The 25,139-nt window shown below is 40.1% G+C and overlaps 1 protein-coding gene across 1 annotated transcript in view; it reads left to right on the top strand.

Annotated features, from left to right (window-relative positions):
* The window catches only part of RPS6KC1 (ribosomal protein S6 kinase C1), a 211,964-nt gene that overhangs the window by 148,380 nt on the left and 38,445 nt on the right, over positions 1-25,139 (top strand). Inside the window, exons 9-10 of the mRNA XM_052653436.1 lie at positions 10,033-10,080; positions 11,278-11,410. Of these exons, the coding sequence (XP_052509396.1) occupies positions 10,033-10,080; positions 11,278-11,410 (181 nt within the window). The remainder of the gene's footprint in view (positions 1-10,032; positions 10,081-11,277; positions 11,411-25,139) is intronic.

Below are 25,139 nucleotides of genomic sequence, written 5' to 3'. Positions count from 1 at the left end.
CTCATGGAAAAAAGTGGTAGGCTGAGTATCCTTTGTTTTTTAGTTGCTGGGCGGTGGTACAGGGAGCACTGCTAGTTTCTGATGTCCAAGAAAGAGAAAGTTAGACCCCGGTGGGAAGAATTGGAAAAATTGTTGGTATTAAAGTTCACCAAGTACTTTTTGTTTTCTGGTTGTTGAATTTTTATAAGATATCTCTCATAAGAATAAGGTATGGAATTAACAGTCAAAATACATTTTGAATATTCTAAGCCTATGAAATGAGATGAGTTTCAGCAATAAGTGTAAGTAACATTTGATTATCATCATGTGGTATTGACAGGGAAAGCAACGGTTTAGTACTTTAGGTTTGTGACTATTTCTACAGAAGAATAACATTACGAGTACCTATAACGCTGCCAAGATGAGTTTAGTGAATCTAATAATGTCAAGTGTTGAGAACTGTGTTGAGAAAAACTAGCTAACTTGTGTGATTGGGCTTCTCTGTTTTCTCTGCCTTCTTTCTTATGTTGAACTCCTTGTTCTCTGGTATATTTATATGTGAATTCTAAATAGTATAACTTGCACAACTGACATCCATTTAGATGACACCCAGACAACACGAACAGTACTGTGACAACCGTTAAAGGAAAGGCTGTTTGCCCCACTATGGCTGTCTCTGTAGGCTTTTCTTAAACATTAAAACACACACACACACACTTTTATTAATTGTTTTGGAGTTCTGTGAAATACGTGGCACCAAAGTAGTGAGAGATATTCCCTTGGATTACCCAGGTAATCTTTCTTCTTAAAGGAATTGGAGCTGAAGTTACTTCTACAGGCTTATAGACTTTGAATGTCAGCATTTAAATTAAGTATCTAAAAAAATTCAAAAATAGATGACATATAATCGTCACCAAAGGGAACTTTCTGCAATTCCTCACCATGTTCATCATGTCTTTATTGCTGTTTGTCTCTTTTCTTTTCTCTAAATTTATTTTTCATGTGCCTAAAAATTAATTGTCATTTGATGCTTTTGATATGCTCTCCTACCTCCCCTCTTTCCAGAGGCAGTACCTAGTTAAACTTAGTTGAATGTCAAGTCTTCCCCATTCTAGTTAACAAAATTTACTGATAATCAACTGGAGCTTTTCTTGCTACTGTTGTGAAAGGAAAGTAGGCAAGTCTCATTGTGCTGGTGGAATTGAAGAACAGATGAGGCTAATCCTAGAGGGATAAGTTGTTTGCTTTTTTTTTTTTTTTTCAGTTAGGAGCAGTGATTCTATATATTACCATGGGCAAAGATGGAGTAATCTCTCCTGTTAGACCATATGCTAATATAGTGCTGATAAGTAAGTGTGAAAAATGAAAGGGAAAAATACATTAATTGTATTCTCTCAATAAGGTATGCCATCCAAGATAATTATTTCATGACAGTTTGAGTTATAGAACTTGTTTTATCATGAAATAAAAGCTGGTTTTAGGAGCCTTTTATTGGAAAGACAATTGTATCAAATTAGTCCTAGATTAGATTTTTGTCTTTATAAAGGTGAGCAAACCCATGAGCAGTTTTTAAATTGATGTGTTCTAGTCCACAAATGAACAAATTCTGTTTGAGGGTTAAAGAAGCTATTATTTTGTCCTTTATGCTGACAGCTTCATTACAGATTGGCCTACTGTTGGCATTAAAAAAATGTTTGGCTCCTTATGATCTTTGTGCATGCAACTATAATATTAATGCAGTGCCATAGCACTGTTCATTAAGAAATGACTCTAAATGAGGTTGAAGCGTGTAAATTTGGAAAGATACAGATGTTAAATGCAGTCGTTTCTCTTTGTATACAGCTGTATGGCTAATAATTTCCAAGTGGCTAAAGCTCTTGTTAGCAGGAGTGCTGGTGTGTTAAGAATGGCTCTATAAATAACTTTAAGAACTAAAGTTGAAGGTGCTTCTTTTAAAGACTATTGTTAACTAAACATTATTGCCAAACAGATGGAAAGCATTCACCAGCCTGATGTTTTTAGGTCTAATTATATTATCACCAGCCCTGTACGGCTCAGTTGAAGAGGTGTATCCAGAGGCCAATTTATAATCATTTAGCCAACACCTGTTTGGGAGAAATTGACAGTCAAAGGGCACATTTAAAAAAAATCACATATGTTCTTGTGTTTATTGCCTCAATGTGAACATTGTCTAGTCACAAACAAACTTGGTAGGAGAAGAAAGTAAATGTAAACAAAGAAGCCCTTCTCAGCCATGTTTATTGATCTTACTTTGGCCTTTTTATCTATACTTCATGCTTCATGGCTAAGTGAGACCATCAAAGAGATAACACTGCTGATTTACACAGGTACATATTGTCCAGTCGATTAAGAAGCTTCTGGTAGAAAAAAGGTCTTTCCTTTGTACAGCTTCCATACCTTTTACCTGGTGAAATGTTTTGGATTGGAATCTGGTGAGTGACTTAAAAGAGTCACAAACCGATATGAAAACAAATGAGATTTAAGGAACACTGAATGTCTTTACAGACTCAGTAGATGTTTATTGAGCTCTCCTTTACAGGGCTGTGCCTCCTTTTGCACTCATGATATTAATTTGACTGTCAAGGTTCAGGTTCTTTAACTATAGTTCCTTGACTTGGAGGTTCAAGATTGGTGGTGAATACAGGTTCCAAGGGAGAGCAGTTTGACCCTCTCTGAGAAAGTGCAAACCTGATGATCCTATCAACTCTTTCATTTTAGTGTTTTTCCTTCTTCTGATATACTTCTCTATGGAAAGATATGTATATGTTTCCTCCATTTTCTTATCCCCCATTACTAACTCAGAGCGGTTCACTTCTGTCCCCAGGTCACTGCATAGCACAGTATTGAAAGTTATCAGTGACTCCCTAACTGCTGTAGTCCTTTCTAAGTCCTTATTCTTCACGATTTCTCTTTGTTGTTTGGCACAGGCAGGTGATTCAGTTCAGTTCAGTCGCTCAGTCATGTCTGACTCTTTGTGACCCCATGAACCGCAGCATGCCAGGCCTCCCTGTCAATCACCAACTCCCGGAGTTCACTCAGATTCACGTCCATCGAGTCAGTGATGCCATCCAGCCATCTCATCCTCTGTCGTCCCCTTCTTCTCCTGCCCCCAATCCCTCCCAGCATCAAAGTCTTAACAGTCTCTTTTCCTGATGTCTGAACTACTGTATTTTCTGCATTTTGGGGGTACATTTCTTATGGTACTATGGTGGTTATTGTCTTGTATACCCTCAGTGTTCTAGCTATGTATATACAGACATAAATAGTATAGTTTAGCAGTTAAAGAGGAAGAACCCTGGAGCCAGATTGGTAGGGTTTAAATTTCACCTCTCAGTTCAGTTAAGTTGAGTTCAGTCACTCAGTCACGTCCGACTCTTTGTGACCCCATGGACTACAGCACACCAGGCCTCCCTGTCCATCACCAACTCCCGGAGCCTACTCAGACTCATGTCCACTGAGTCGGTAATGCCATCCAACCGTCTCATCCTCTGTCATCCCCTTCTCCTCCCGCCTTCAATCTTTCCCAGCATCAGGGTCTTTTCCAATGAGTCAGTTCTTTGCATCAGGTGGCCAAAGTATTGGAGTTTCAGCTTCAGCATCAGTCCTTCCAGTGTACATTCAGGACTGATCTCCTTTATGATGGACTGGTGGGATCTCCTTGCAGTCCAAGGGACTCTCAAGAGTCTTCTCCAACACCACAGTTCAAAAGCATCAATTCTTCGGTGCTTAGCTTTCTTTATGGTCCAACTCTCACATCCCTACATGACCACTGGAAAAGCTTGACTAGACGGACCTTTGTTGGCAAAGTAATGTCTCTGCTTTTTAATATCCTGTCTGGGTTGGTCATAGCTTTTCTTCCAAGAATTAAGCGTCTTTTGATTTCATGGCTGCAATCACCATCTGCAGTGATTTTGGAGCCTAGAAAAATAAAGTCTGTCACTGTTTCCACTGTTTCTCCATCTATTTCCCATGAAGTGATGGGACCAGATGCCATGATCTTCGTTTTCTGAATGTTGGGCTTCAAGCAACTTTTCAGTCTCCTCTTTCCCTTTCATCAAGAGGCTCTTTAGTTCTTTTTCGCTTTCTGCCATAAGAGTGGTGTCATCTGTGTACCTGAGGTTATTGATATTTCTCCTGGCAATCTTGATTCCAGCTTGTGCTTCATCCATTCCAGAATTTCCCATGATGTACTCTTCAGTTCAGGTCAGTTCAGTCGCTCAGTCGTGTCCGACTCTTTGCAACCCTATGAATCACAGCACGCCAGGCCTCCGTGTCCATCACCAACTCCCGGAGTTCACTCAGACTCAAGTCCATCGAGTCAGTGATGCCATCCAGCCATTTCATCCTCTGTCGTCCCCTTCTCCTCCTGCCCCCAATCCCTCCCAGCATCAGAGTCTTTTCCAATGAGTCAGCTCTTCTCATGAGGTGGCCAAAGTACTGGAGTTTCAGCTTTAGCATCATTCCTTCCAAAGAAATCCCAGGGTTGATCTGCTGCATATAAGTTAAATAAGCACGGTGACAATATTTGGAACCAGTCTGTTGTTCCATGTCCAGTTCTAACTGTTGCTTCCTGACTTGCATACAGATTTCTCAGGAGGTAGGTCAGGTGGTCTGATATTCCCGTCTCTTTCAGAATTTTCCATAGTTTGTGGTGATCCACACAGTCAAAGGCTTTGGCATAGTCATTAAAGCAGAAATAAATGTTTTTCTGGAACTCCCTTGCTTTTTCGATAATCCAACGGATGTTGGCAATTTGATCTCTGGTTCCTCTGCCTTTCTAAAACCAGCTTGAAGATCTGGAAGTTCACAGTTCATGTGATCTTGAAGCCTGGCTTGGAGAATTTTGAGCATTACTTTGCTAGCGTGTGGGATGAGTGCAATTGTGCAGTAGTTTGAGCATTCTTTGGCATTGCCTTTCTTTGGGATTGGAAAGAGAACTGACCTTTTGCAGTCCTGTGGCCACTGCTGAGTTTTTCAAATTTGTTGGCATATTGAGTGCAGCCCTTTCACAGCATCATCTTTCAGGATTTGAAATAGCTCAACTGGAATTTCATCACATCCACTAGCTTTGTTCATAGTGATGCTTCCTAAAGCCCACTTGACTTTGCATTCCAGGATGCTCTAGGTGAGTGATCACACCATCATGATTATCTGGGTCATGAAGATCTTTTTTGTATAATTCTTCTGTGTATTCTTACCACCTCTTCTTAATATCTTCTGCTTCTGTTAGGTCCCTACCATTTCTGTCCTTTATGGAGCCCATCTTTGCATGAAATGTTCCCTTGGTATCTCTAATTTTCTTGAAGAGATCTCTAGTCTTTCCTGTTCTATTGTTTTCCTCTAATTGTTTTTGTGAGCATGAGCACATTGACAATTTTATGTTTGTTTTCTCATCTATGAAAGTGAGAGTCGCTCATTCATGTCAAACTCTTTGTGACCCCCATAGACGCTAACCTGCCAGGCTCCTCTGTCCATGGACTTCTCCAGGCCAGAATACCGGAGTGGGTAGCTATTCCCTTCTCCAGGGGATCTTCCCAACCCAGGGATTGAACCCAGGTCTCCTGTGTTACAGGTGGATTCTTTACCATCTGAGCCACCAGGAAAGGCCTTCTCATCTATAAAAGTGATTAATAGAAGTATACTTAGCTCAGGACTTCCCTGGCAGTCCAGTGGTTAAGAGTCCACACTTCACTGCAAGGCGCATGGGTTTGATCCCTAGTTGGGGAACAAAGATCCCAGATGCTGCATGGTGTGATCAAAGAGAAAAGGAAAAAGTATACCTTCCTTATTAGAATGTTGAATGAATTATGTGATTTGATTCTTTAAACCCCATCACAGTGCCTGCTCAAAGCATTCTAGTAGGATAATTTCTCCTGTCTTAGCTATTGTTTTTAATGGAGAATTCTTAGCTATTCATATACATCTCTAGTCCTGACTTGTTTTCTAAACTCCATTCCCACATTGCTATCTACCTTCCAAACTTTATGCCTAAATTCATTCACATATGTTTAGTGAACAGTTACTTTGGGAGGTGGATAGGTTATGTGTTGCAGGAAATACAGTTTCTGCCCTGTATTAATTTTCTGTTGCTGCATTACAAATTGCCACAAACTCTACAGCTTAAAACAACTCACTTTATTATGTCAGAGTTCTCTGGATCAGAGGTCTGACATGAGTTGCATTGGGCTGAAATCAAGGTGCTGGCAGGGCTGCTTTCTTTCCTGGAGACTCTGGGGGAAAATCCACATTCAGGCTCATTCAGGCTGTTGGCTGTATTCCTTTCTTCGGGGTTGTAGGACTGTGGTTGCTAGCTCTCAGCCAAGGGTTGGTCTTTGTGCCTAAAAGCTGCCTGTTCCTTCTCATGGTTACTGTGAGCTCCTTAGAGGTCTATGTCCTGTGTTTACATGTGGACCTCTGTGTCTTGGAGCCAGCAGCAGCACCTCTCTCTCATACTATGAATCCCTCTGATTTCCCCTTCTGTCACATCAGTTTTGTGCATCATTACAGTTCTGGACTGAGACAGTTCTCTAGGGGTTCATGTGATTTGATTGAGACCACTCAGATAATCCAAGGTAATCTGTTTTAAGGTCTGTGTCCTAATTACATCTGCAGAGTCCTTTTGGCCAATAACATAACATATTCACAAGTTATGGAGATTAAGGTATGAGCATCATTGGCAACTATTATTCTGCTTACAACATGCTGATGAAAAGCTTGAAATCTGGTTGGGATATAGACCAAAGTGACCAAATAAAACCATATTGAAGAGGCTGGTATTGTATATAGTAGGAAAACATAAGAAGAAGAGCATCAGTGACATTTGAGCTGAATATGGAAATATGAGTGTTTGTTTGATAAGGGGCTGGGTGAACATTTCAGGGAGAAGAAGCTATAATAGTAACAGCAGTAATAGTAACAACTGGCTGTACCAAGCACTTTTAAAGATTATCTCACTGAAATTCTCACAAATGGTAGATACTATTATTATCCACCATTATGGGCTTCCCTTGTGGCTCAGCTGGTAAAAGAATCAGCCTGCAATGTGAGTTTTTCAAATCGATACCTGGGTTCAATTCCTGAGTTGGGAAGATCCCCTGGAGAAGGGAAAGGCTACCCACTCCAGTATTCTGGCCTGGAGAATTCTACAGACAGTACATGGGGTCGCAAAGAGTCAGATACGACTAAGTGACTTTCACTTCACCTCACCATTATATCTTCTACAGATGAAGCTGTAATATCTTCACATATGGAGTAGGAATGGTAAAATTATCTTACTGGGTAACTGAAAGAATTAACAATGATTACACATGACTGAAGCATAGCACATAGTAAACACTGAAACCATGGTCGGCGAAAGAGAGTGGAGCGTGGAGAAGAGAAATGCTTAGGGGGTAGAATTGACTAGGCTGCTAGGCCACTGGTCATGAAGGTGGGGACAGGGGAGAACTCACAGGACTTAGGGAGCTTTTGGATTTAGGGGGTTTCATGGGTGATAATATTATTTAATACTGTTAAGAGGTGAAACTGGGTTTTGTTTTTAGTGAGGAGAGGGCTTTGGGAAGAGGATGGGAGTTCAGGAGGCATCCGTGCGAGTATTGGTTTGAGATTAGGTGGAGTAGAATAGGATCGATGAAGCACTGAGAAGAGGGGTCAAGGATGAAGTTTCGCTATGACTTCAAATTCATCAGGTCTTAAACAGATTCCTCATTTTAACTCTCCTGTTTCTTCTCAGCATTCTTTTATTTCCCCAAGCTTGATATCTTCTTTTACCCTTGGCTCCCAACTCACTGAAGAGGGCAGGAAAGAAGGCCTTGTACACAGTGCTTACAGATTGCCAGGTGTTTACAGATTTCTCTGTGTAAGTTCTCCCGCCACGGCCCATTTCAGACTCTGCTGCTTTTGTGCTACAGCAGTGGAGTTCAGTCACTACACCAGAGACTACATGGGTTGCAAAGCCTAAGATATTTACTGTCTGTATCTCTCCAGGAATAGTTTGCCAGCCTCTGCTGTAATGTCTCCAAAATGATTAAGATCAGCATGATATAAAATATGTAAATATCAAATATATTTATAAACTATAAATGTAAACATGAGAGGATAATTTCCTATCTCTGTTCACTCTTTTCATCAAGATGGGTAGGGGGAGTAGGTGGTTTGAAGGGGTGATGTGTGAAATTATGAGGGGTCTTGACGTCATTTTTTGGATGTATGCTTTTTTTCTGAATAAGAAAAGTGGCATGATATAACATATTGACTATGCCAAAGCCTTTGACTGTGTGGATCACAATAAACTGTGGAAAATTCTGAAAGAGATGGGAATACCAGACCACCTGACCTGCCTCTGGAGAAACCTATATGCAGGTCAGGAAGCAACAGTTAGAAGTGGAGATGGAACAACAGACTGGTTCCAACTAGGAAAAGGAGTACGTCAAGACTGTATATTGTCCCCCTGCTTATTTAACTTATATGCAGAGTACATCATGAGAAATGCTGGGCTGGACGAAGCACAAGCTGGAATCAAGATTGCCGGGAGAAATATCAGTAATCTCAGATTTGCAGATGACACCACCCTTATGGCAGAAAGTGAAGAGGAACTAAAAAGCCTCTTGATAAAAGTGAAAGAGGAGAGTGAAAAAGTTGTCTTAAAGCTCAACATTCAGAAAACTAAGATCATGGCATCTGGTCCCATCACTTCATGGGAAATAGAAGGGGAAACAGTGGAAACAGTGTCAGACTTTATTTTTTGGAGGGCTCCAAAATCACTGCAGATGGTGATTGCAGCCATGAAATTAAAAGATGCTTACTCCTTGGAAGAAAAGCTGTGACCAACCTAGACAGCATATTCAAAAGCAGAGACATTACCTTGCCAACAAAGGTCCGTCTAGTCAAGACTATGGTTTTTCCAGTAGTCATGTATGGATGTGAGAGTTGGGCTGTGAAGAAGTCTAAGCACCAAAGAATTGATGCTTTTGAACTGTGGTGTTGGAGAAGACTCTTGAGAGTCCCTTGGACTGCAAGGAGATCCCACCAGTCCATTCTGAAGGAGATTGGCCCTGGGATTTCTTTGGAAGGAATGATGCTAAAGCTGAAACTCCAGTACTTTGGCCACCTCATGCGAAGAGTTGACTCATTGGAAAAGACTCAGATGGTGGGAGGGATTGGGGGCATGAGGAAAAGGGGATGACAGAGGATGAGATGGCTGGATGGCATCACCGACTCGATGGACGTGAGTTTGAGTGAACTCCGGGAGTTGGTGATGGACAGGGAGGCCTGGCGTGCTGTGATTCATGGGGTCGCAAAGAGTTGGACACAACTGAGTAACTGAACTGAACTGAATGTTGTAAAAAGAAAACTTGCCTACTATTTGGAGAATACAGCATAGGGCAGCAAAGATGGAAGCAGAGAAATCTGTTGGGAGGCCATTGTTACAATCCGGGTAAATCTTTGTTTCATTCAGGGTAATACCTGTGGAAGGGGTGAGGTGAGTTCAGATTCTGGATCCAGTTTGAAGATAGAGCTGGCAGGATTTGCTGATGGGAAAAGAGGATTTAAGGATGAGTCCAAGATGGAGAAGTAGCACCAGAAGGGTGCCTTGGGCTGGAGCCTGAGTTATTGAGATCACATTGTAGCAAGTGGCTACGTTTGAGGTTTTGGGAAGAAAATTGAGACTTCAGTTCTGTAAAACAATTATTTATTTATTTATTTATTTTTTACTTAGCCACTTAAATGTTTCATAAGGAAAAGTTCTTTTTCTAAAATAATTTTTCCTTTTAAGAATTATATTTTAAAACAAATCTGGGGAAACATGGTAGAGTTCGTAAAATATGGCATTTTTAGAAAGAAAATACCCTTTGGATAAGATTTTTCACTGTGTGATTTGGTGACTTAAAAAAAAGCCAGTTCAGAAATTATCGGTTTTGGCTGAGTCAGTTTCAGTACTTTCCCCCCAAACCTTTAGTATGGTTTCAAAAAGTTATGAGTTCGTATTTCATTGTATTGTAAATAATATATTCTTCATGTCTTTTTTTGTAGGTTTTACTTGTAATGGACACAAGGACAGAACAGACATTTATTTTAAAAGTAAGTAGAATTTTTCTGTTTAATGAGTTTAGAAGTGTATTTTCAAATTATGCTTCTGAAAGAAAGTATTTTTTTGGGGGTGTTTGAATTTCTGTGTGTGTGTTTACAGTCATCTGGATTCACTTTACTTTGTGTCCTTCCATCACAGTTGATAAATACTCTGTAGCATACATTTAAAAAGAGTATGGAGGAAATAATTTGGATAAGTTGAAGACTCATTTTATACTGTTTAAATGTATCTTGTATAATTTAAATACGTCTCTAATATATTTTGCATAATTTATGAAGACCACATGCAATCATACATTTGATTATGATTACAGTTCTTAAGAGCTGAAATTTTTTTGTTAAAGGTATTTGGAAAAGTGTTATCTACGTCCCTGGCCGTGTCTTTTACCTAAATTCAATTTTGATTCTCTGTATTACTCAATTTGTAATTAAGTGAATAAGGGAAGAAACCCCCTTCAATTTTGTAATTTCAAAATTGTATATGAAGTGGATTTTGCTAGTGCAATATTCTAAAAGTATGCTAATTTTAAGCATTTCCTCAACATCCGGAATTAATGAATTTCAAATTAGTGTTATATTTTTCTGATTTTTTTCCTTTTACTTATCAGCATGGCAGTAGGTCACATTGACATACACTGAAATAAATTTTTCTCTCTGTGTGTACTTTACTGCTGCTATGTCCTCAGGTTTTTAAACCAGGGTGTGACGTGAGAAACTCCACATACCTTGTTCCTTTGGAGAAAACTTAAAATGATCTTCGTATTTTTTTTGGAATAGAATTTCAAAACTGCCCATTTAATCTCGGAATACCTTTTGTGTCTCAGCAATTTGAATTGATCTCACGATGTCTGCTGCTTTGAAGATACACATAAGTAAAATAAAACTTAAGAAAAGGTCATAGAGAAATAACTGTGTGTCATCCTGATGACTTAGTTTGAGAGCATCTCTAATAAAAACACTGACCCACGTAATTGATTTTAATGGCAGCTTTGTGGCATCTTCAGTGCTCTGGACTCACGCCAGATGCCATCAGCAGAGCCTCCAGGGACCGAGGGGCATAGAGCAGCAGATGAGTGGTTTCTCTGAAGCCCAGAGTAACTCGGATAGATTAGTTTGGTTGATAAACACAGAGCACAGCAGGCTCCAAAGGCAACTGAGGGTACAACTGACCTTTTTGTTCTCTGTCAGGGTCTAAGGAAAAGCAGTGAATACAGCAGGAACAGAAAGACCATCGTCCCCCGCTGCGTGCCCAACATGGTGTGCCTGCACAAGTACATCGTTTCTGAGGAGTCGGTGTTTCTTGTGCTGCAGCACGCAGAAGGTTGGTTTGCAGCTTAAATTGTTTATGCACTGAAAGCTGGGCAGCCTTCTCAGCTTTTTGGTGTCTATAATGTCCTTCTTCCTTCTGTCATTACTTGAGTGGATAAAACATACGAAACACGTGTAAGAAACTGTTTCCTTATTCCTCTGCTCGCCCCCTGCCCCCCACCCCCAACTTTGAGTTGTGAGGGACAATGAAAGCCCAGGCGAGCAGCAGATTTCATTTGAACTGTAGGAACATTCTTAGATACGCTTAACTGCTTCCTTACTCCAAGGATGGGTCCAATATGACGAGAAGTTTAATGCGGCTGTGTGCTAAGAGGACTAGATTTTATTTTAGGGATTTCTCTTGTTCTTTGCTGAAAAAAAATACATTAATGTTAGATGACAAAATGAAAAGCATCCCCTGAAGAATTAATTAATTACCTCCTTTTTTAGAAGGCGTAGGTATTTGCTTAACGTTTGACATTAACTAGTTATTCTGATCTGGGTTTTTATGAATACAGCCATTGGCATCACATATGGATACAAAGCAGAGGCGCAGTGCTCTGCCTTCAGACTCTTTATGAGATTTCAGCTCTTAGTAAAGGGAACAGGTGGCAAGAAAAATACTACATTTTGGTTTGTTTTTGCCCTTTAACACTTGAGTTTAAATAATTAGTCTTCTATTAAAATGAACACAGCATATAAGTATAAATGCACAAGATAAGCATTACCTTTTGGGTTTTGAGAGATATTTTTTAAATGGTAAAGAAAATTAAATTATTTTCCACATTTCAAGAAGGTGTTGTTATTATTTCTATGTCACTGAGAATAAAGAACTGTTGTGCTTTAGTAATAGGCGTAACATTTGAATTGAATGCATTTTGCTAGGAAAAAGAGTCATTGCTTTGTGGAATGAGGTCTCTTATGATAACTAATGTAAGATTTTTGACAGGGGCAATAAACTATTAATATTGTTTATTATGAAGTACAGCACAAGATAACTACAGATGGAGGGAAGACCTCCATATGTAGTATTTAATAGGAAATTCAGAAGGGGCTCCATGGTCTCTCAGGTATTAAGAGAGTTAATTGCGTGTGTGAATTGGATAACTAATTCACCTTTGTTCAGACATTATAGACAGCTTTTATCTGAGGATACCAGTGCATTACAGACATTATTGAATTAGAGGTCATGTCATCTGATAGCAAAATACAGCCACCTCTGGTGTGGAACAAAATAACTTGCGTAGTAATAATCCATAATAATTTAGAACAAGGTCAGTAGGATGAATGTAATTATAGCCAATATTCTATTACCCAGCATGGATTATTCATGTTGGAGATAATCTGTGGTAAATTTTCAATCCTAGTTTACCTCTGCCATCTGAAGCTTCCTCTTCCTGTTTTTCCTTTTCCTTCTCCCAACACTCAATTTTTTCTTATGCCATCTTCTTATCATTTTTTATACTTCTTAAAGCTCATATTTCAACTGATTTTACCTTGTTACTATAGAAGATGTTTATAATCTGCTTTAAAGCCATAGACATGTGGCTTTCACATTTTTCACTGTTTTGGATTGTCTTCACCAAATCTCTTCCTTTGCTGTTGACCATGCCTGGCTTTGAACGATCACGTGGCCATGGAATTTGTCCTGGATTATTTAAATGGGGGGGAGGTAGGTGGATGGGGGTGGGGAGAGGAGACGAATTGCTTTTGACAGTTTATTTCAGGTGTTTATTGTTTAATTTTAAAAAGATTTTATGATACAGATAGATTATAGTAGAAATAGGGACTCTGGATTCATTTAATATTCAGTGAATTTATTGAGTATGTACTATCTATTCAGCTTTCTTTTCGATGAACAAGACAGAAAAATTAACTTACATTCTTCTTGTGGAGAGTCAACAGAAAATGAAAGAGTGATAATATCAGTTAATAACAGGGGCTGTACTCATCTGTGGGGCTTCCCAGGTGGTGCTGGTGGTAAAGTACTGGCCTGCCAGTGCTGGGGATGCCAGAGACAAGGGTTTGATCCCTGGATCGGGAAGATTCCTTGGAGGAGGGAATGGCAACCCACTCCAGTATTCCTGCCTGGAGAATACCATGGACAGAGCAGCCTGGCTGGCTGTGGTCCATAGGGTCACAAAATATTGAACATGACTGAAGCGACTTAGCACTCACTCATACTCATTTTTAACATAGAGAGATCTAATAGCAAGTGACTGCGTGACAACTTTACTTATTCAAGAAAGCCTACTCTAAAAAAGGGACATTTTAGAGGAGTTCTGAATGACAAAAGAAGTAACCCTTTGAATGTAAGGTGGAAGCCCGTTCTAGGTATAGGGATCAGTGTGAAAAATCGAAGGCAGAAGCAAACTTGGTTGGTCTGATGAACAAGAATGGAGACCATTCAGTTGGATCCAGCAGTCGACGGCTTTGGTGTTGTATGAAGTTACGGAAGAAGCAGGCAGGAGCAAGGTAGAGACTTTGGCTTTCATTCAAGGGCATTGGGAAATGATTGGACATTTTAAGCAGTGACAAGATCTGGTTCACATTCAAGAAAATCCCTCTGACTGTTACATGTAGAATGGATTATAGAAAGTCATGAGGAGACGCAGTGAGCAGGCTAGTAAAGGAACCTGGGCAAGAGATGATGATGGCATGGCCTTCTGGGATACTATGGAGTTGCTTTGAGGATAATCAATGGGACCCTATGTGGGCTTCCCTGATAGCTCAATTGGTGAAGAATCCACCCACAATGCAGGAGATCCTGGTTTAGTTCGTCAGTCGGGAAGATCCTTTGGAGAAGGGAAAGGCTACCCACTCCAGTATTCTGGCCTAGAGAATTCTGTGGACTGCATAGTCCATGGGATCACAGAGAGTCGGACACAACTGAGCAACTTTCACTTTCACTTTTCACTTTCAGTGGGGCCTATGATGGTTTTAAAGTTAGGGAGAGAATTTAGGATAATTCCCTGGATTTGGCATGAGCAGTCATGTGAACTGGTTGGACAGTGTGTTATCTTTTACGTGTCACTGGTACTTTGTTACCCTGTGAAACAGGAGGTTGTGCATTAAAAATACCACTTTCATATGCATGAGTAGCTATTACTGAAAAATTAAACATTGAAGAATTGTTTTCTCCATAATATAAATGTTTGAATATTTATGATTTCGGCTTTAACTTCCCTTTGCTTACAGAACTATTCATTTTTCACACGAGTCTCTTGGACTAATTTTCTTAACATTTTAATTCATTCAATTAGAAATATTTTGGGCACGCTCTGGGCTCTTAGTTTTGACATGTGTGCATGCACGCTAAGTCGGTTCAGTTGTGTCTGACTCTTTTGTGACCCTATGGACTGTAGCCCACCAGGCTCTTCTGTCCGTGGTATTCTCCAGGCAAGGACACTGGAGTGGGTTGTCATGCCCTGGGAACTTCCCAACCCAGAGATTGAACCCACGTCTCTTATGCCTTCTGTGTTGGCAGGCAGGTTCTTTACCACTAGCGCTACCTGGGAAGCCCTAGTTGTAACATGTGCTGTGCTCACTCAGTTGTGTCCAACGTTTTGCAGCCTCATGGACTGCAGGGTGCCAGGCTCCTCTGTCCATGGGATTCTCCAGGCAAGAGTACTGGAGTGGCTTGTCATGCATGCCCTACTCCAGGGGATCTTCCCAACCCGGGGATTGAACCCAGGTCTGCATTGCAGGCAGTTTCTTTACCATCTGAGCCACCAGAGAAGCCTCAGTTCTAACATGGTAATGAGCAAAAAGAAGAATATGCCCTCACGGAGTTAATAGTATAGAGGCAGAGCAGACAGTAAGCAAATACATTGGTAAATATATGAGGGAATGCCAGAAGGGTGAGTGGAGGGTTTCTGTTTTACAGAGTGGTCGATCTCATTAAGAAGGGAACATTTGGCAAATGACCTGAGGGAAGTGAGAGCGGGAGCAGATGTGGACGTCGGAGGGAAGAGTATCTTGGCAAAGAGATCAAGCACATAGGCCTGGAGGCAAGAGTGTATTTGCTGTACAAGAAACAGCAAGGTCAGCGGTGGCTGGAGCAGAATGAGAAGAGTGATAGGAAATGGTCTCATCGAAGTGGGGACACACACACGTGGACAGATCTGGTATGGCCTCCTAAGACACTTTAAGAACATAGTTTTATTCTGGGTGGATAGGAAGTTGCTGGGGGATATTGAGCAGAGAAATGACAAGGTAGGGATCACTCTGGTTGCTTGGTGAAAAACAGAATCTAGGAGGAAAAATAGAATTTAGGAGGGAGACCATTTTGGAGGTTGTTGAAGCAATCCAGGAGAAGTCGACGCTGGTATGAACATAGAGGTGGAGGTGGTGAGAAATGGTTATTCGATTGTGAATGTATTTTGAAGACAGAGCTGGTATGGTTTTGCCTTGTATGACTCCATGGTTTGGGGCTCAAATAACCGAAAGAATGGTTTCCATTTGCTAAGATAAAGAAAGCTCTGGGAAGAGTAGATTTAGGGAGAAAAACTGGAGATTCAGTGTTGGACATTTGAGTTTGAAAGTGACTGACTCTTGGCAACGCCTTGGACTGTAGCCCACCAGGCTCCTCTGTCCGTGGAATTCTCCTGGCGAGAATAGTGGAGTGGGTTGCCCTTCCCTTCTCCGGAGATCTTCCCAATGCAGGGATCGAACCCAGATCTCCCACATTGCAGGCAGATTCTTTACCATTTGAGGTACCTGGGAAGCCCCTTTTGAGTTTGAGATGCTTATTAAATTAAATTTCTAGGTGGTGTTGAGTAGGCAGTTGGAAATGCCAGACAGGATTTTAGGAGAGAGGGTTAAAACAGGTATTGTTCCTATGAATGGATCTCTTACTTTAATTCAGTTTGAAGAAGGAAAGGTGGGAGAAACAAATATATTCAGTCAAGGCTATGTGTGTCATTAAAAACTTTAGGTTCCTAAGATTAAGGATTATGATTCATTGTGTATACAGATACCCACACTTACAGGAATGCTTGGTACATAGAAGGTGCTCAGTGTATAACTGTTCAATACTGAATAAGAAAAGATGAATGATTAGGTTATAAGAAAGTGATTGGAAAAGCATCTGAACATGAACATACCAATTAGGTGGGGGATAGGAAAGAGTTTCTCCTCAAGATACCTGGGAACCCAAAGAATGAAATGATTCTTATTAGCTAGTTTCTAAAAAATATTATAAATGAATATAGAAAGAATTTCACACTAGATGGAAGTCTATAAAATAGAAATGAAAATTCTTCCTTATTCACTTTGATGCCCAAGAAACAGGGGGAGTATTTTCAGAAACTTCCTTTGTATATAAACGTACACTACTCTCTCTGCTTGCCTTTTTGAAAACCAGCTTGAACATCTGGAATTTCTTGGTTCACGAACTGTTGAAGCCTGGCTTGGAGAATTCTGAGCATTACTTTGCTAGCCTGTGAGATGGGTGCAATTGTGCGTTCTTTGAGCATTCTTTGGCATTGCCTTTCTTTGGGATTGGAATGAAAACTGACCTTTTCCAGTCCTGTGGCCACTGCTGAGTTTTTCAAATTTGCTGGCATATTGAGTGTAGCCGTTTCACAGCATCATCTTCTAGGATTTGAAATAGCTCAACTGGAATTCCATCACGTCCACTAGCTTTGTTCATAGTGATGCTTCCTAACGCCCACTTGACTTCACATTCCAGGATGTCTGGCTCTAGATGAGTGATCACACCATCATGATTATCTGGGTCATGAAGATCTTTTTTGTATAGTTCTTCTGTGTATTCTTGCCACCTCTTCTTAATATCTTCTGCTTCTGTTAGGTCCCTACCATTTCTATCCTTTATTTTGCCCATCTTTGCATGAAATGTTCCCTTGGTATCTCTAATTTTCTTGAAGAGATCTCTAGTCTTTCCCATTCTATTGTTTTCCTTTATTTCTTTGCATTGATTGCTGAGGAAGGCTTTCTTATCTCTCCTTGCTGTTGTTTGAAACTGCATTCAAATGGGTATATCTTTCCTTTCTCCCTTGCTTTTCACTTCTCTTCTTTTCACAGCTATTTGTAAGGCCTCCTCAGACAGCCATTTTGCTCTTTTGCATTTCTTTTCCTTGGAGATGGTCTTAATCCCTGTCTCCAGTACAGTGTCATGAACCTTCATCCATAGTTCATCAGATGTTCAAGCTGGTTTTAGAAAAGGCAGAGGAACCAGAGATCAAATTGCCAACATCCGTTGGATCATCCATTAAGAGAGTTCCAGAAAAACATCTATTTCTGCTTAATCGACTATGCTAAAGCCTTTGACTGTGTGGATCACAATAAACTGTGGAAAATTCTGAAAGAGATGGCAATACCAGACCACCTGACATGCCTCTTGAGAAACCTATATGCAGGTCAGGAAGCAACAGTTAGAACCGGACATGGAACAACAGACTGGTTCCAAATAGTAAAAGGAGTCCGTCAAGGCTGTATATTGTCCCCCTGCTTATTTAACTTCTATGCAGAGTACATCATGAGAAACGCTGGACTGGAAGAAACACAAGCTGGAATGAAGATTTCTGGGAGAAATATCAATAACCTCAGATATGCAGATGACACCACCCTTATGGCAGAAAGCAAAGAAGAACTAAAGAGCCTCTTGATGAAAGAGAAAGAGGAGAGTGAAAAAGTTGGCTTAAAACTCAACATTCAGAAAACTAAGGTCATGGCATCTGGTCCCATCACTTCATGGCAAATTAGATGGGGAAACAATGGAAACAATGATAGACTTTATTTTTGGGGGCTCCAAAATCACTGCAGATGGTAACTACATCCATGAAATTAAAAGATGCTTACTCTTTGGAAGGAGAGTTATGACCAACCTAGATAGCATATTGAAAAGCAGAGACATTACTTTGCCAACAAAGGTCCATCTAGTCAAGGCTATGGTTTTTCCAGTAGTAATATATGGATGTGAGAGTTGGACTGTGAAGAAAGCTGAGCAGCAAAGAATTGATGCTTTTGAACTGTGGTGTTGGAGAAGACTCTTGAGAGTCCCTTGGACTGCAAGAGGATCCAACCAGTCCATCGTAACGGAAATCAGTCCTGAATATTCACTGGAAGGAATGATGCTGAAGCTGAAACTCCAATACTTTGGCCACCTGATGCAAAGAACTGACTCATTTGAAAAATAAGACCCTGATGCTGGGAAAAATTGAAGGCGGGAGGAGAAGGGGACAACAGAGGATGAGATGGTTGGATGGTATCACTGACTCAATGGACATGAGTTTGAGTAAACTCCGGGAGTTGCTGATGGAGAGGGAGGCATGACGTGTTGTAGTCCATGGGGTTACAAAGAGTCAGACAGGACTGAACTGAACTGAATTGAACTCCCTCTTCATCTTTCTGATTTTTAAAAATAAATGGATTTCACATATTGTTCTATGGCTTGCTTTCCCCCGATCCTAATAGTGTACTTTGGTCATCTTTCCTCATCAGTACCTCGTATAGTTGTCTGTACTCAGAGAGGCGGTATAGTATAGTCATTGAAAACCAGGATCTTAGAGCCAGACCACATTAGACTGAAGGTTGGTTCATAATTTACTAGTAGTGACCTTGCACAAATTATTTAGCCTTTTTATGCCTCTGTTTCCTTATGTGTAAAATAGGCATAATAAGAATTTATAATAGTTATACAGTTAACTCTAATAATTACATAGGGTTGATGTAAGGATTAAGTAGTTGATATATGTAAAATACTTAAAATAGTGCCTAGTACATGTTTGCAGTATTGTTGTTCTATTTATTTTTTAATGTGTCTATTTTTAATAGACACAGGGTATTTATTTGGTTGTGCTGATTTACTGTAATTGATTTAAGTAGTCCTCTGTCAGTTTTTGTTTAAATTGTTTCCAGTACTTGTCCCTATACATCTTTGTACATTTTTGTTTTGAGAGTTATTTAAATAATAGTTTATTCTAATTATTGATTATTTATTAGAATAAACTATTTAAATAACCAGTTATTTATTAGAATTGAATGAAATAACTTGTGTATAAATATTTATTTAAAATTGAATTAATTAATAATAAATTATTGTTTATTTACGGAACAAATTTCGTGAAGTAGAATTTCTGGGTCAAAAGATAATTTTTGATCATTTGTTCAGAAATATTTTATCATATGTATTAAAACAATGCCAATTCTGATCAGGTAAATTGAACAGGTTTTCTTTGCACTCTTGTAGAAAACCAAAAGATAAAAATCTTAATGAGAGACAATTTTTATTAAACTTTATGGATTGCTATTTTTGTAGCTTAAAATAGCTAATATCTACAATTTTATATGCTTCAACAGGGCTTTAAAAAGTGTAATTTATATTCTTAGAGTATTAAAAATTAAGTATTTTAGGTATTTTCTATTTATATTTGTGATTTAGCAATAATGGGATTTTCTAGGTTAATGTCATTAATGTTACAATAATAATGTTAATGTTTGTGTAAGCTTGTGTATTAGGCCTGATCTTAACTCTGTAGAAAGTAAAACCCATTCAGCTTCTGTGGATCAGGAACGTCATGGAATAATATGTTTTTTGTAAGTTATGTGGTTTTCATGATTTTGTAATTAAAAAAAAAATATGTCATAGGACCAAATTTTTGTTTCTGTAGCTCTGTATTATATTCTGTAGATCTAACTGGGGCCACATAGAATGGAGATGAGCTGAAACAGTTTTTTTCTCTTTGGAACGTGCAGTCTTTATATTTTGTGTTAGGGTACTTATTTAGGCTAATAACAAATTTCGTAAAGAAAATGCCAACAATCACATTAAAATTTTATCTAACCATAGTTGATTAATCGAATCAGTAAACATGCTAATGTTCAGTGCAGGTAAGATGCCGTGAAGATGGCTCCGGTACACTTCATAGCGGGAGTGGATTCTGGCATAGCCTTTAAAGCAGTTTAATGACACATATCAGGAGCATTAAATATATTCATACTTCCTGACCTACCACTTTCATTTCTGATATTCTGTCCTGATGAAATAGTCAGAGGTGTTAAGTATTTGTAAGTTAAACTATGAATATACAGTATTTAAATTCTAATAGTAAAAGACTGGAAGCAAATGTTCAACAGTAGAGGAACATTTAAACACCTTATCTGTTTATCTCATGGATATGCTCTGTAGACATTCAAGTTTGTATTCTCATGAAATTAGAAAATTAGAGGTTAGTTATGAAAAGTCTGAAAAAAAATATACTAACGGTTAATAGTGTTTGTGGTTGAATTATATATGCTGAATTTTTTGCTGTTCTCCTTGTCCTTTTCTGTATTTAAATTTTTTTCATAGTAAAACTATGTTTTACTATGTTTTATTCTAAAACTATGTTTTAGAATAAGAAGAAAGTATGACCAAAAAAAATGACATTTTTAGTGTGCATAAGCTTTTCCTTGAAAGATTTTAAAAAATTTGTAAAAATATCATTGTTTCAAAACTATTTAAATATTTAATTCCTATTATTTTACTTTCTACACAGAATCCTCTCTTTGTAGTTCTGAGGACCTTGCACTCTGGTAAAGGAGCTGATGAAAGCATAAAAGTAATATTAGTAGGAAATAGGATGTTGTAAATGTAATAAGAGGGATGAAGTGATACAGAGGATTCTGAGAAAATAGGAATTGTATCCAGTGAAGTGAAGTGAAGTTGCTCAGTCGTGTCCGACTCTTTGCGACCCCGTGGACTGTAGCTTACCAGGCTCCTCTGTCCATGGGATTCTCCAGGCAAGAATACTGGAGTGGGTTGCCATTTCCTTCTCCAGGAGATCTTCCCGACCCAAGGACTGAACCGAGGTCTCCTGCATTGCTGGCAGATGCTTTAACCTCTGAGCCACCAGGGAAGCCCCCTGTATCCAGTGAGGACATGTACAAAATTGATGAAAGAAAACAAATTCTGAAAGACCTTCAAGAATGGATAGGATTTTGACAAGCAGATATTGGGGAAACTAACAGGGAAGACAATTCTAAGTGGTATAAATATCAGTTCAATTCAGTTCAGTTGCTCAGTCATGTCTGACTCTTTGCAACCCCGTGAATCACAGCACGCCAGCCCTCCCTGTCCATTACCAACTCCCGGAGTTTACTCAAACTCATGTCTATTGAGTCAGTGATGCCATCCAACCATCTCATCCTTTGTCATCCCCTTCTCCTCCCCTCCTTCAGTCTTTCCAAGCATCAGAGTCTTTTCAAATGAGTCAGTTCTTCGCATCAGGTAGCCAAAGTATTGGAGTTTCAGCTTCAGCATCAGTCCTTCCAGTGAATATTCAGGACTGATTTCCATTACGATGGACTGGTTGGATCTCCTTGCAGTCCAAGGGACTCTCAAGAGTCTTCTCCAACACCACAGTTCAACAGCATCAATTCTTTGGCACTCAGCTTTCATTTGAGCAAAAACACAGCATGGGTTATATGTGGAGAAATTATGTTCAGGTAAAATGCCATAGTAATTTGAGGGAGAAAACCGAGTCATGGATTGATACTGCATTAGTAGGGGTTTAAATGCCCATATGGTGTTGGTACATCATTCAGTGAGGCTTCCCAGGTGGCGCAGTGGTAAAGAATCCACCTGCCAATGCAGGAGATGCAGGAGATGTGGGTTTGATCCCTGGGTCAAGAAGGTCCCAGAGGAAGAAATGGCAACCCATTCCAGTATTCTTGCCTGGGGAATCCCATGGACAGAGGAGCCTGGCAGGCTGCGGTCCGTGGAGTCACAAAAAGACACGACTGAAATGACTGAGGATGTAGATCATTCAGTAGGTGGGCAGCAGGGGAATTGGGGTTTTTGGAGAGGTGACATGATAAGATCTGTGCCAAAGTGAAAAGCTTACTTGGGTAGCGGTTAGTATGGCAGGGTGCCACAAGAAGGACTGACAGTAGGGGTCTAGTTGTAGCTGTAACATTATTCCAGGAAACACAGAGTGATCAGAGGAATTAAAAGAAGAGGAGGACTGTGGGAAGCACGTGTAGATCTTATAGGACATTGAAACTTGTCAGATGTAGGAAGAACAGGGACAGAAAATAGTCCAAGATGGTCCAAAGTTTTTGTGCCTCAGTAGCTCTGAAGTCAGAAAGAGGAAGTGATCTGGGGAGCAAAAATAAAGAATTTAAGCACACTCAGTTTTAGATTTGAGCAGCTCATCCAGGGGGGGTGTGTGTGTGTGTGCATGTGTGTGTTAGTCGTTCAGCTGTGTCCAACTCTTTGCGACCTCATGGACTGTGTAGCCCACCAGGCTCCTCTGTCCATGGAATTCTTCAGGTAAGAATACTAGAGTGGGTTGCCATTGCCTTCTCCAGGAGATCTTCCTGACCCAGGGATCAACCCTGGGTCTTCTGCATTGCAGGTGGATTTTTTTTTTTTTTTATACTGTCTGAGCTACTAGGGAAGCCCTATTAGCCTAAAAATAAATGCAGCTTTTCTTAAGAACTTTATTAGGTTCCTTGCTGATTACTGGAACGTTACAGCTATGGATCGTGTCCACTTCGTGATGGTGTATCTCATGACGAATGAGTAACCATCTGAGTTAACAAGCATTGAGTGATGCCTGTCATTTCCTGTACACCATACCGGCAGTAGATATATAAAGATGAAAAAGACTTGGTCCTGTCCTTACGGTAGTTATCATCTAAGAGGACTGAAAACAGTAGATGACATGGTTTTTTGGATTTCACACAAGAATACCAGCTTCAGGGTAGGCATTGCTTATTTATTTATTTGGTTGCACTGTGTCTCCGTTGCTGCCCCGGAGCTTTCCCTAGTTTTGGCGAGTGGGGTGCGCACGCATTCATTCATTGTGATGCGCAGCCTTCTCATTGCAGTGGCTTCTCTTGTTGCAGAGCACGGGCTCTGGGCCCTCAGGCTTCAGAAATTGCAGCACGGGGCTCAGTAGTTGCGACTTGTGGGCTTAGTTGCTCTGTGGCATGTGGGATCTCCCCAGACCAGGAATGAAAGCCATGTCCCTTGCGTTGGCAGGTAGACTCTTCACCACTGGACCACCAGGAGAGTCCCATGGTAGGCGTTATTATCAGTGTGCCAGGGAAGGTATCTGTGATCAGAGGAATGTCATCGTTGTTGTCAAAGAAATAAAAAAGATGGAATCGATGCATGGCTTATTTTGTGTGTGAACGAGTGAATTTCAAAGCCATATATGAATCCTTAAAAGTAGTTTGAATATGGGGAAAGGATACTCTTGCATATAACCTAGTGATGACAGAAGATTAGCTAAGAAAAAGCCACAGGGAAAAGTTAAAAACCACAATGTTCTGAATTTAAAAAGTGGGATAAGTCTGTAAACTAAATCACTGGTAGAAGATGTCTGAGTATCCTAGGAATAATATTATGACAACTACCCTTCATAGCATTTACTCTGTGCTGGGCACCATGTTGGATATTTATGTTATTTACTGAGTTCCTTTAAGTGAAGTGAAATGCCAAGGAGAAAGAGTTTTTGGATGCTTCCATTGACTTTTTACACATATAATTGACTGTCAATGATTATTTCCCCTGAGATTTAGTTTCCTTTGTTACATGATGTTTAATAACGACATTTAAAAATGTACTGAAAAAATTGCCATCTTATTAGTACAGGGTTTCATTTTTAGTGCATTATTTCCTATTTTTGGAAGCAAGAGTTACATCTTGACAAAGTTCAGTTCAGTTCAGTCACTCAGTCGTGTCCGACTCTTTGCGACCCCATGAATCGCAGCACGCCAGGCCTCCCTGTCCATCACCAACTCCCGGAGTTCACTCAGACTCATGTCCATCGAGTCGGTGATGCCATCCAGCCATCTCATCCTCGGTCGTCCCCTTCTCCTCCTGCCCTCAATCCCTCCCAGCATCAGAGTCTTTTCCAATGAGTCAACTCTTCTCATGAGGTGGCCAAAGTACTGGAGCTTCAGCTTTAGCATCATTCCTTCCAAGGAAATCCTAGGGTTGATCTCCTTCAGAATGGACTGGTGGGATCTCCTTGCAGTCCAAGGGACTCTCAAGAGCCTTCTCCAACACCACAGTTCAAAAGCATCAATTTTTGGTGCTCAGCCTTCTTCACAGTCCAACCCTCACATCCATACATGACCAATGGAAAAACCATAGCCTTGACTAGACGGACCTTAGTCGGCAAAGTAATGTCTCTGCTTTTGAATATGCTATCTAGGTTGGTCATAACTTTTCTTCCAAGGAGCAAACGTCTTTTAATTTCATGGCTGCAATCACCATCTGCAGTGATTTTGGAGCCCCCCAAAATAAAGTCTGACACTGTTTCCACTGTTTCCCCATCTATTTCCCATGAAGTGATGGGACCAGATGCCATAATCTTCATTTTCTGAATGTTGAGCTTGAAGCCAACCTTTTCACTCTCCTCTTTCACTTTCATCAGGAGGCTCTTTAGTTCCTCTTCACTTTCTGCCATAAGGGTGGTGTCATCTGCATATCTGAGGTTATTGATATTTCTCCCGGCAATCTTGATTCCAGCTTGTGTTTCTTCCAGTCCAGCATTTCTTATGATGTACTATGTATATAAGTTAAATAAGCAGGGTGACAATATACAGCCTTGAAGCACTCCTTTTCCTATTTGGAACCAGTCTGTTGTTCCATGTCCTGTTCTAACTTTTGCTTCCTGACCTGCATACAGATTTCTCAGGAGGCAGGTCAGGTGGTCTGGTATTCCCATCTCTTTCAGAATTTTTCCACAGTTTATTGTGATCCACACAGTCAAAGGCTTTGGCAT

Source organism: Budorcas taxicolor, chromosome 16 (genome assembly GCF_023091745.1).
Source record: "Budorcas taxicolor isolate Tak-1 chromosome 16, Takin1.1, whole genome shotgun sequence".
Taxonomy (NCBI): domain Eukaryota; kingdom Metazoa; phylum Chordata; class Mammalia; order Artiodactyla; family Bovidae; genus Budorcas; species Budorcas taxicolor.
Note: the sequence above shows the minus strand (reverse complement) of the source record. Positions and strands in the feature narration are given on the sequence as shown.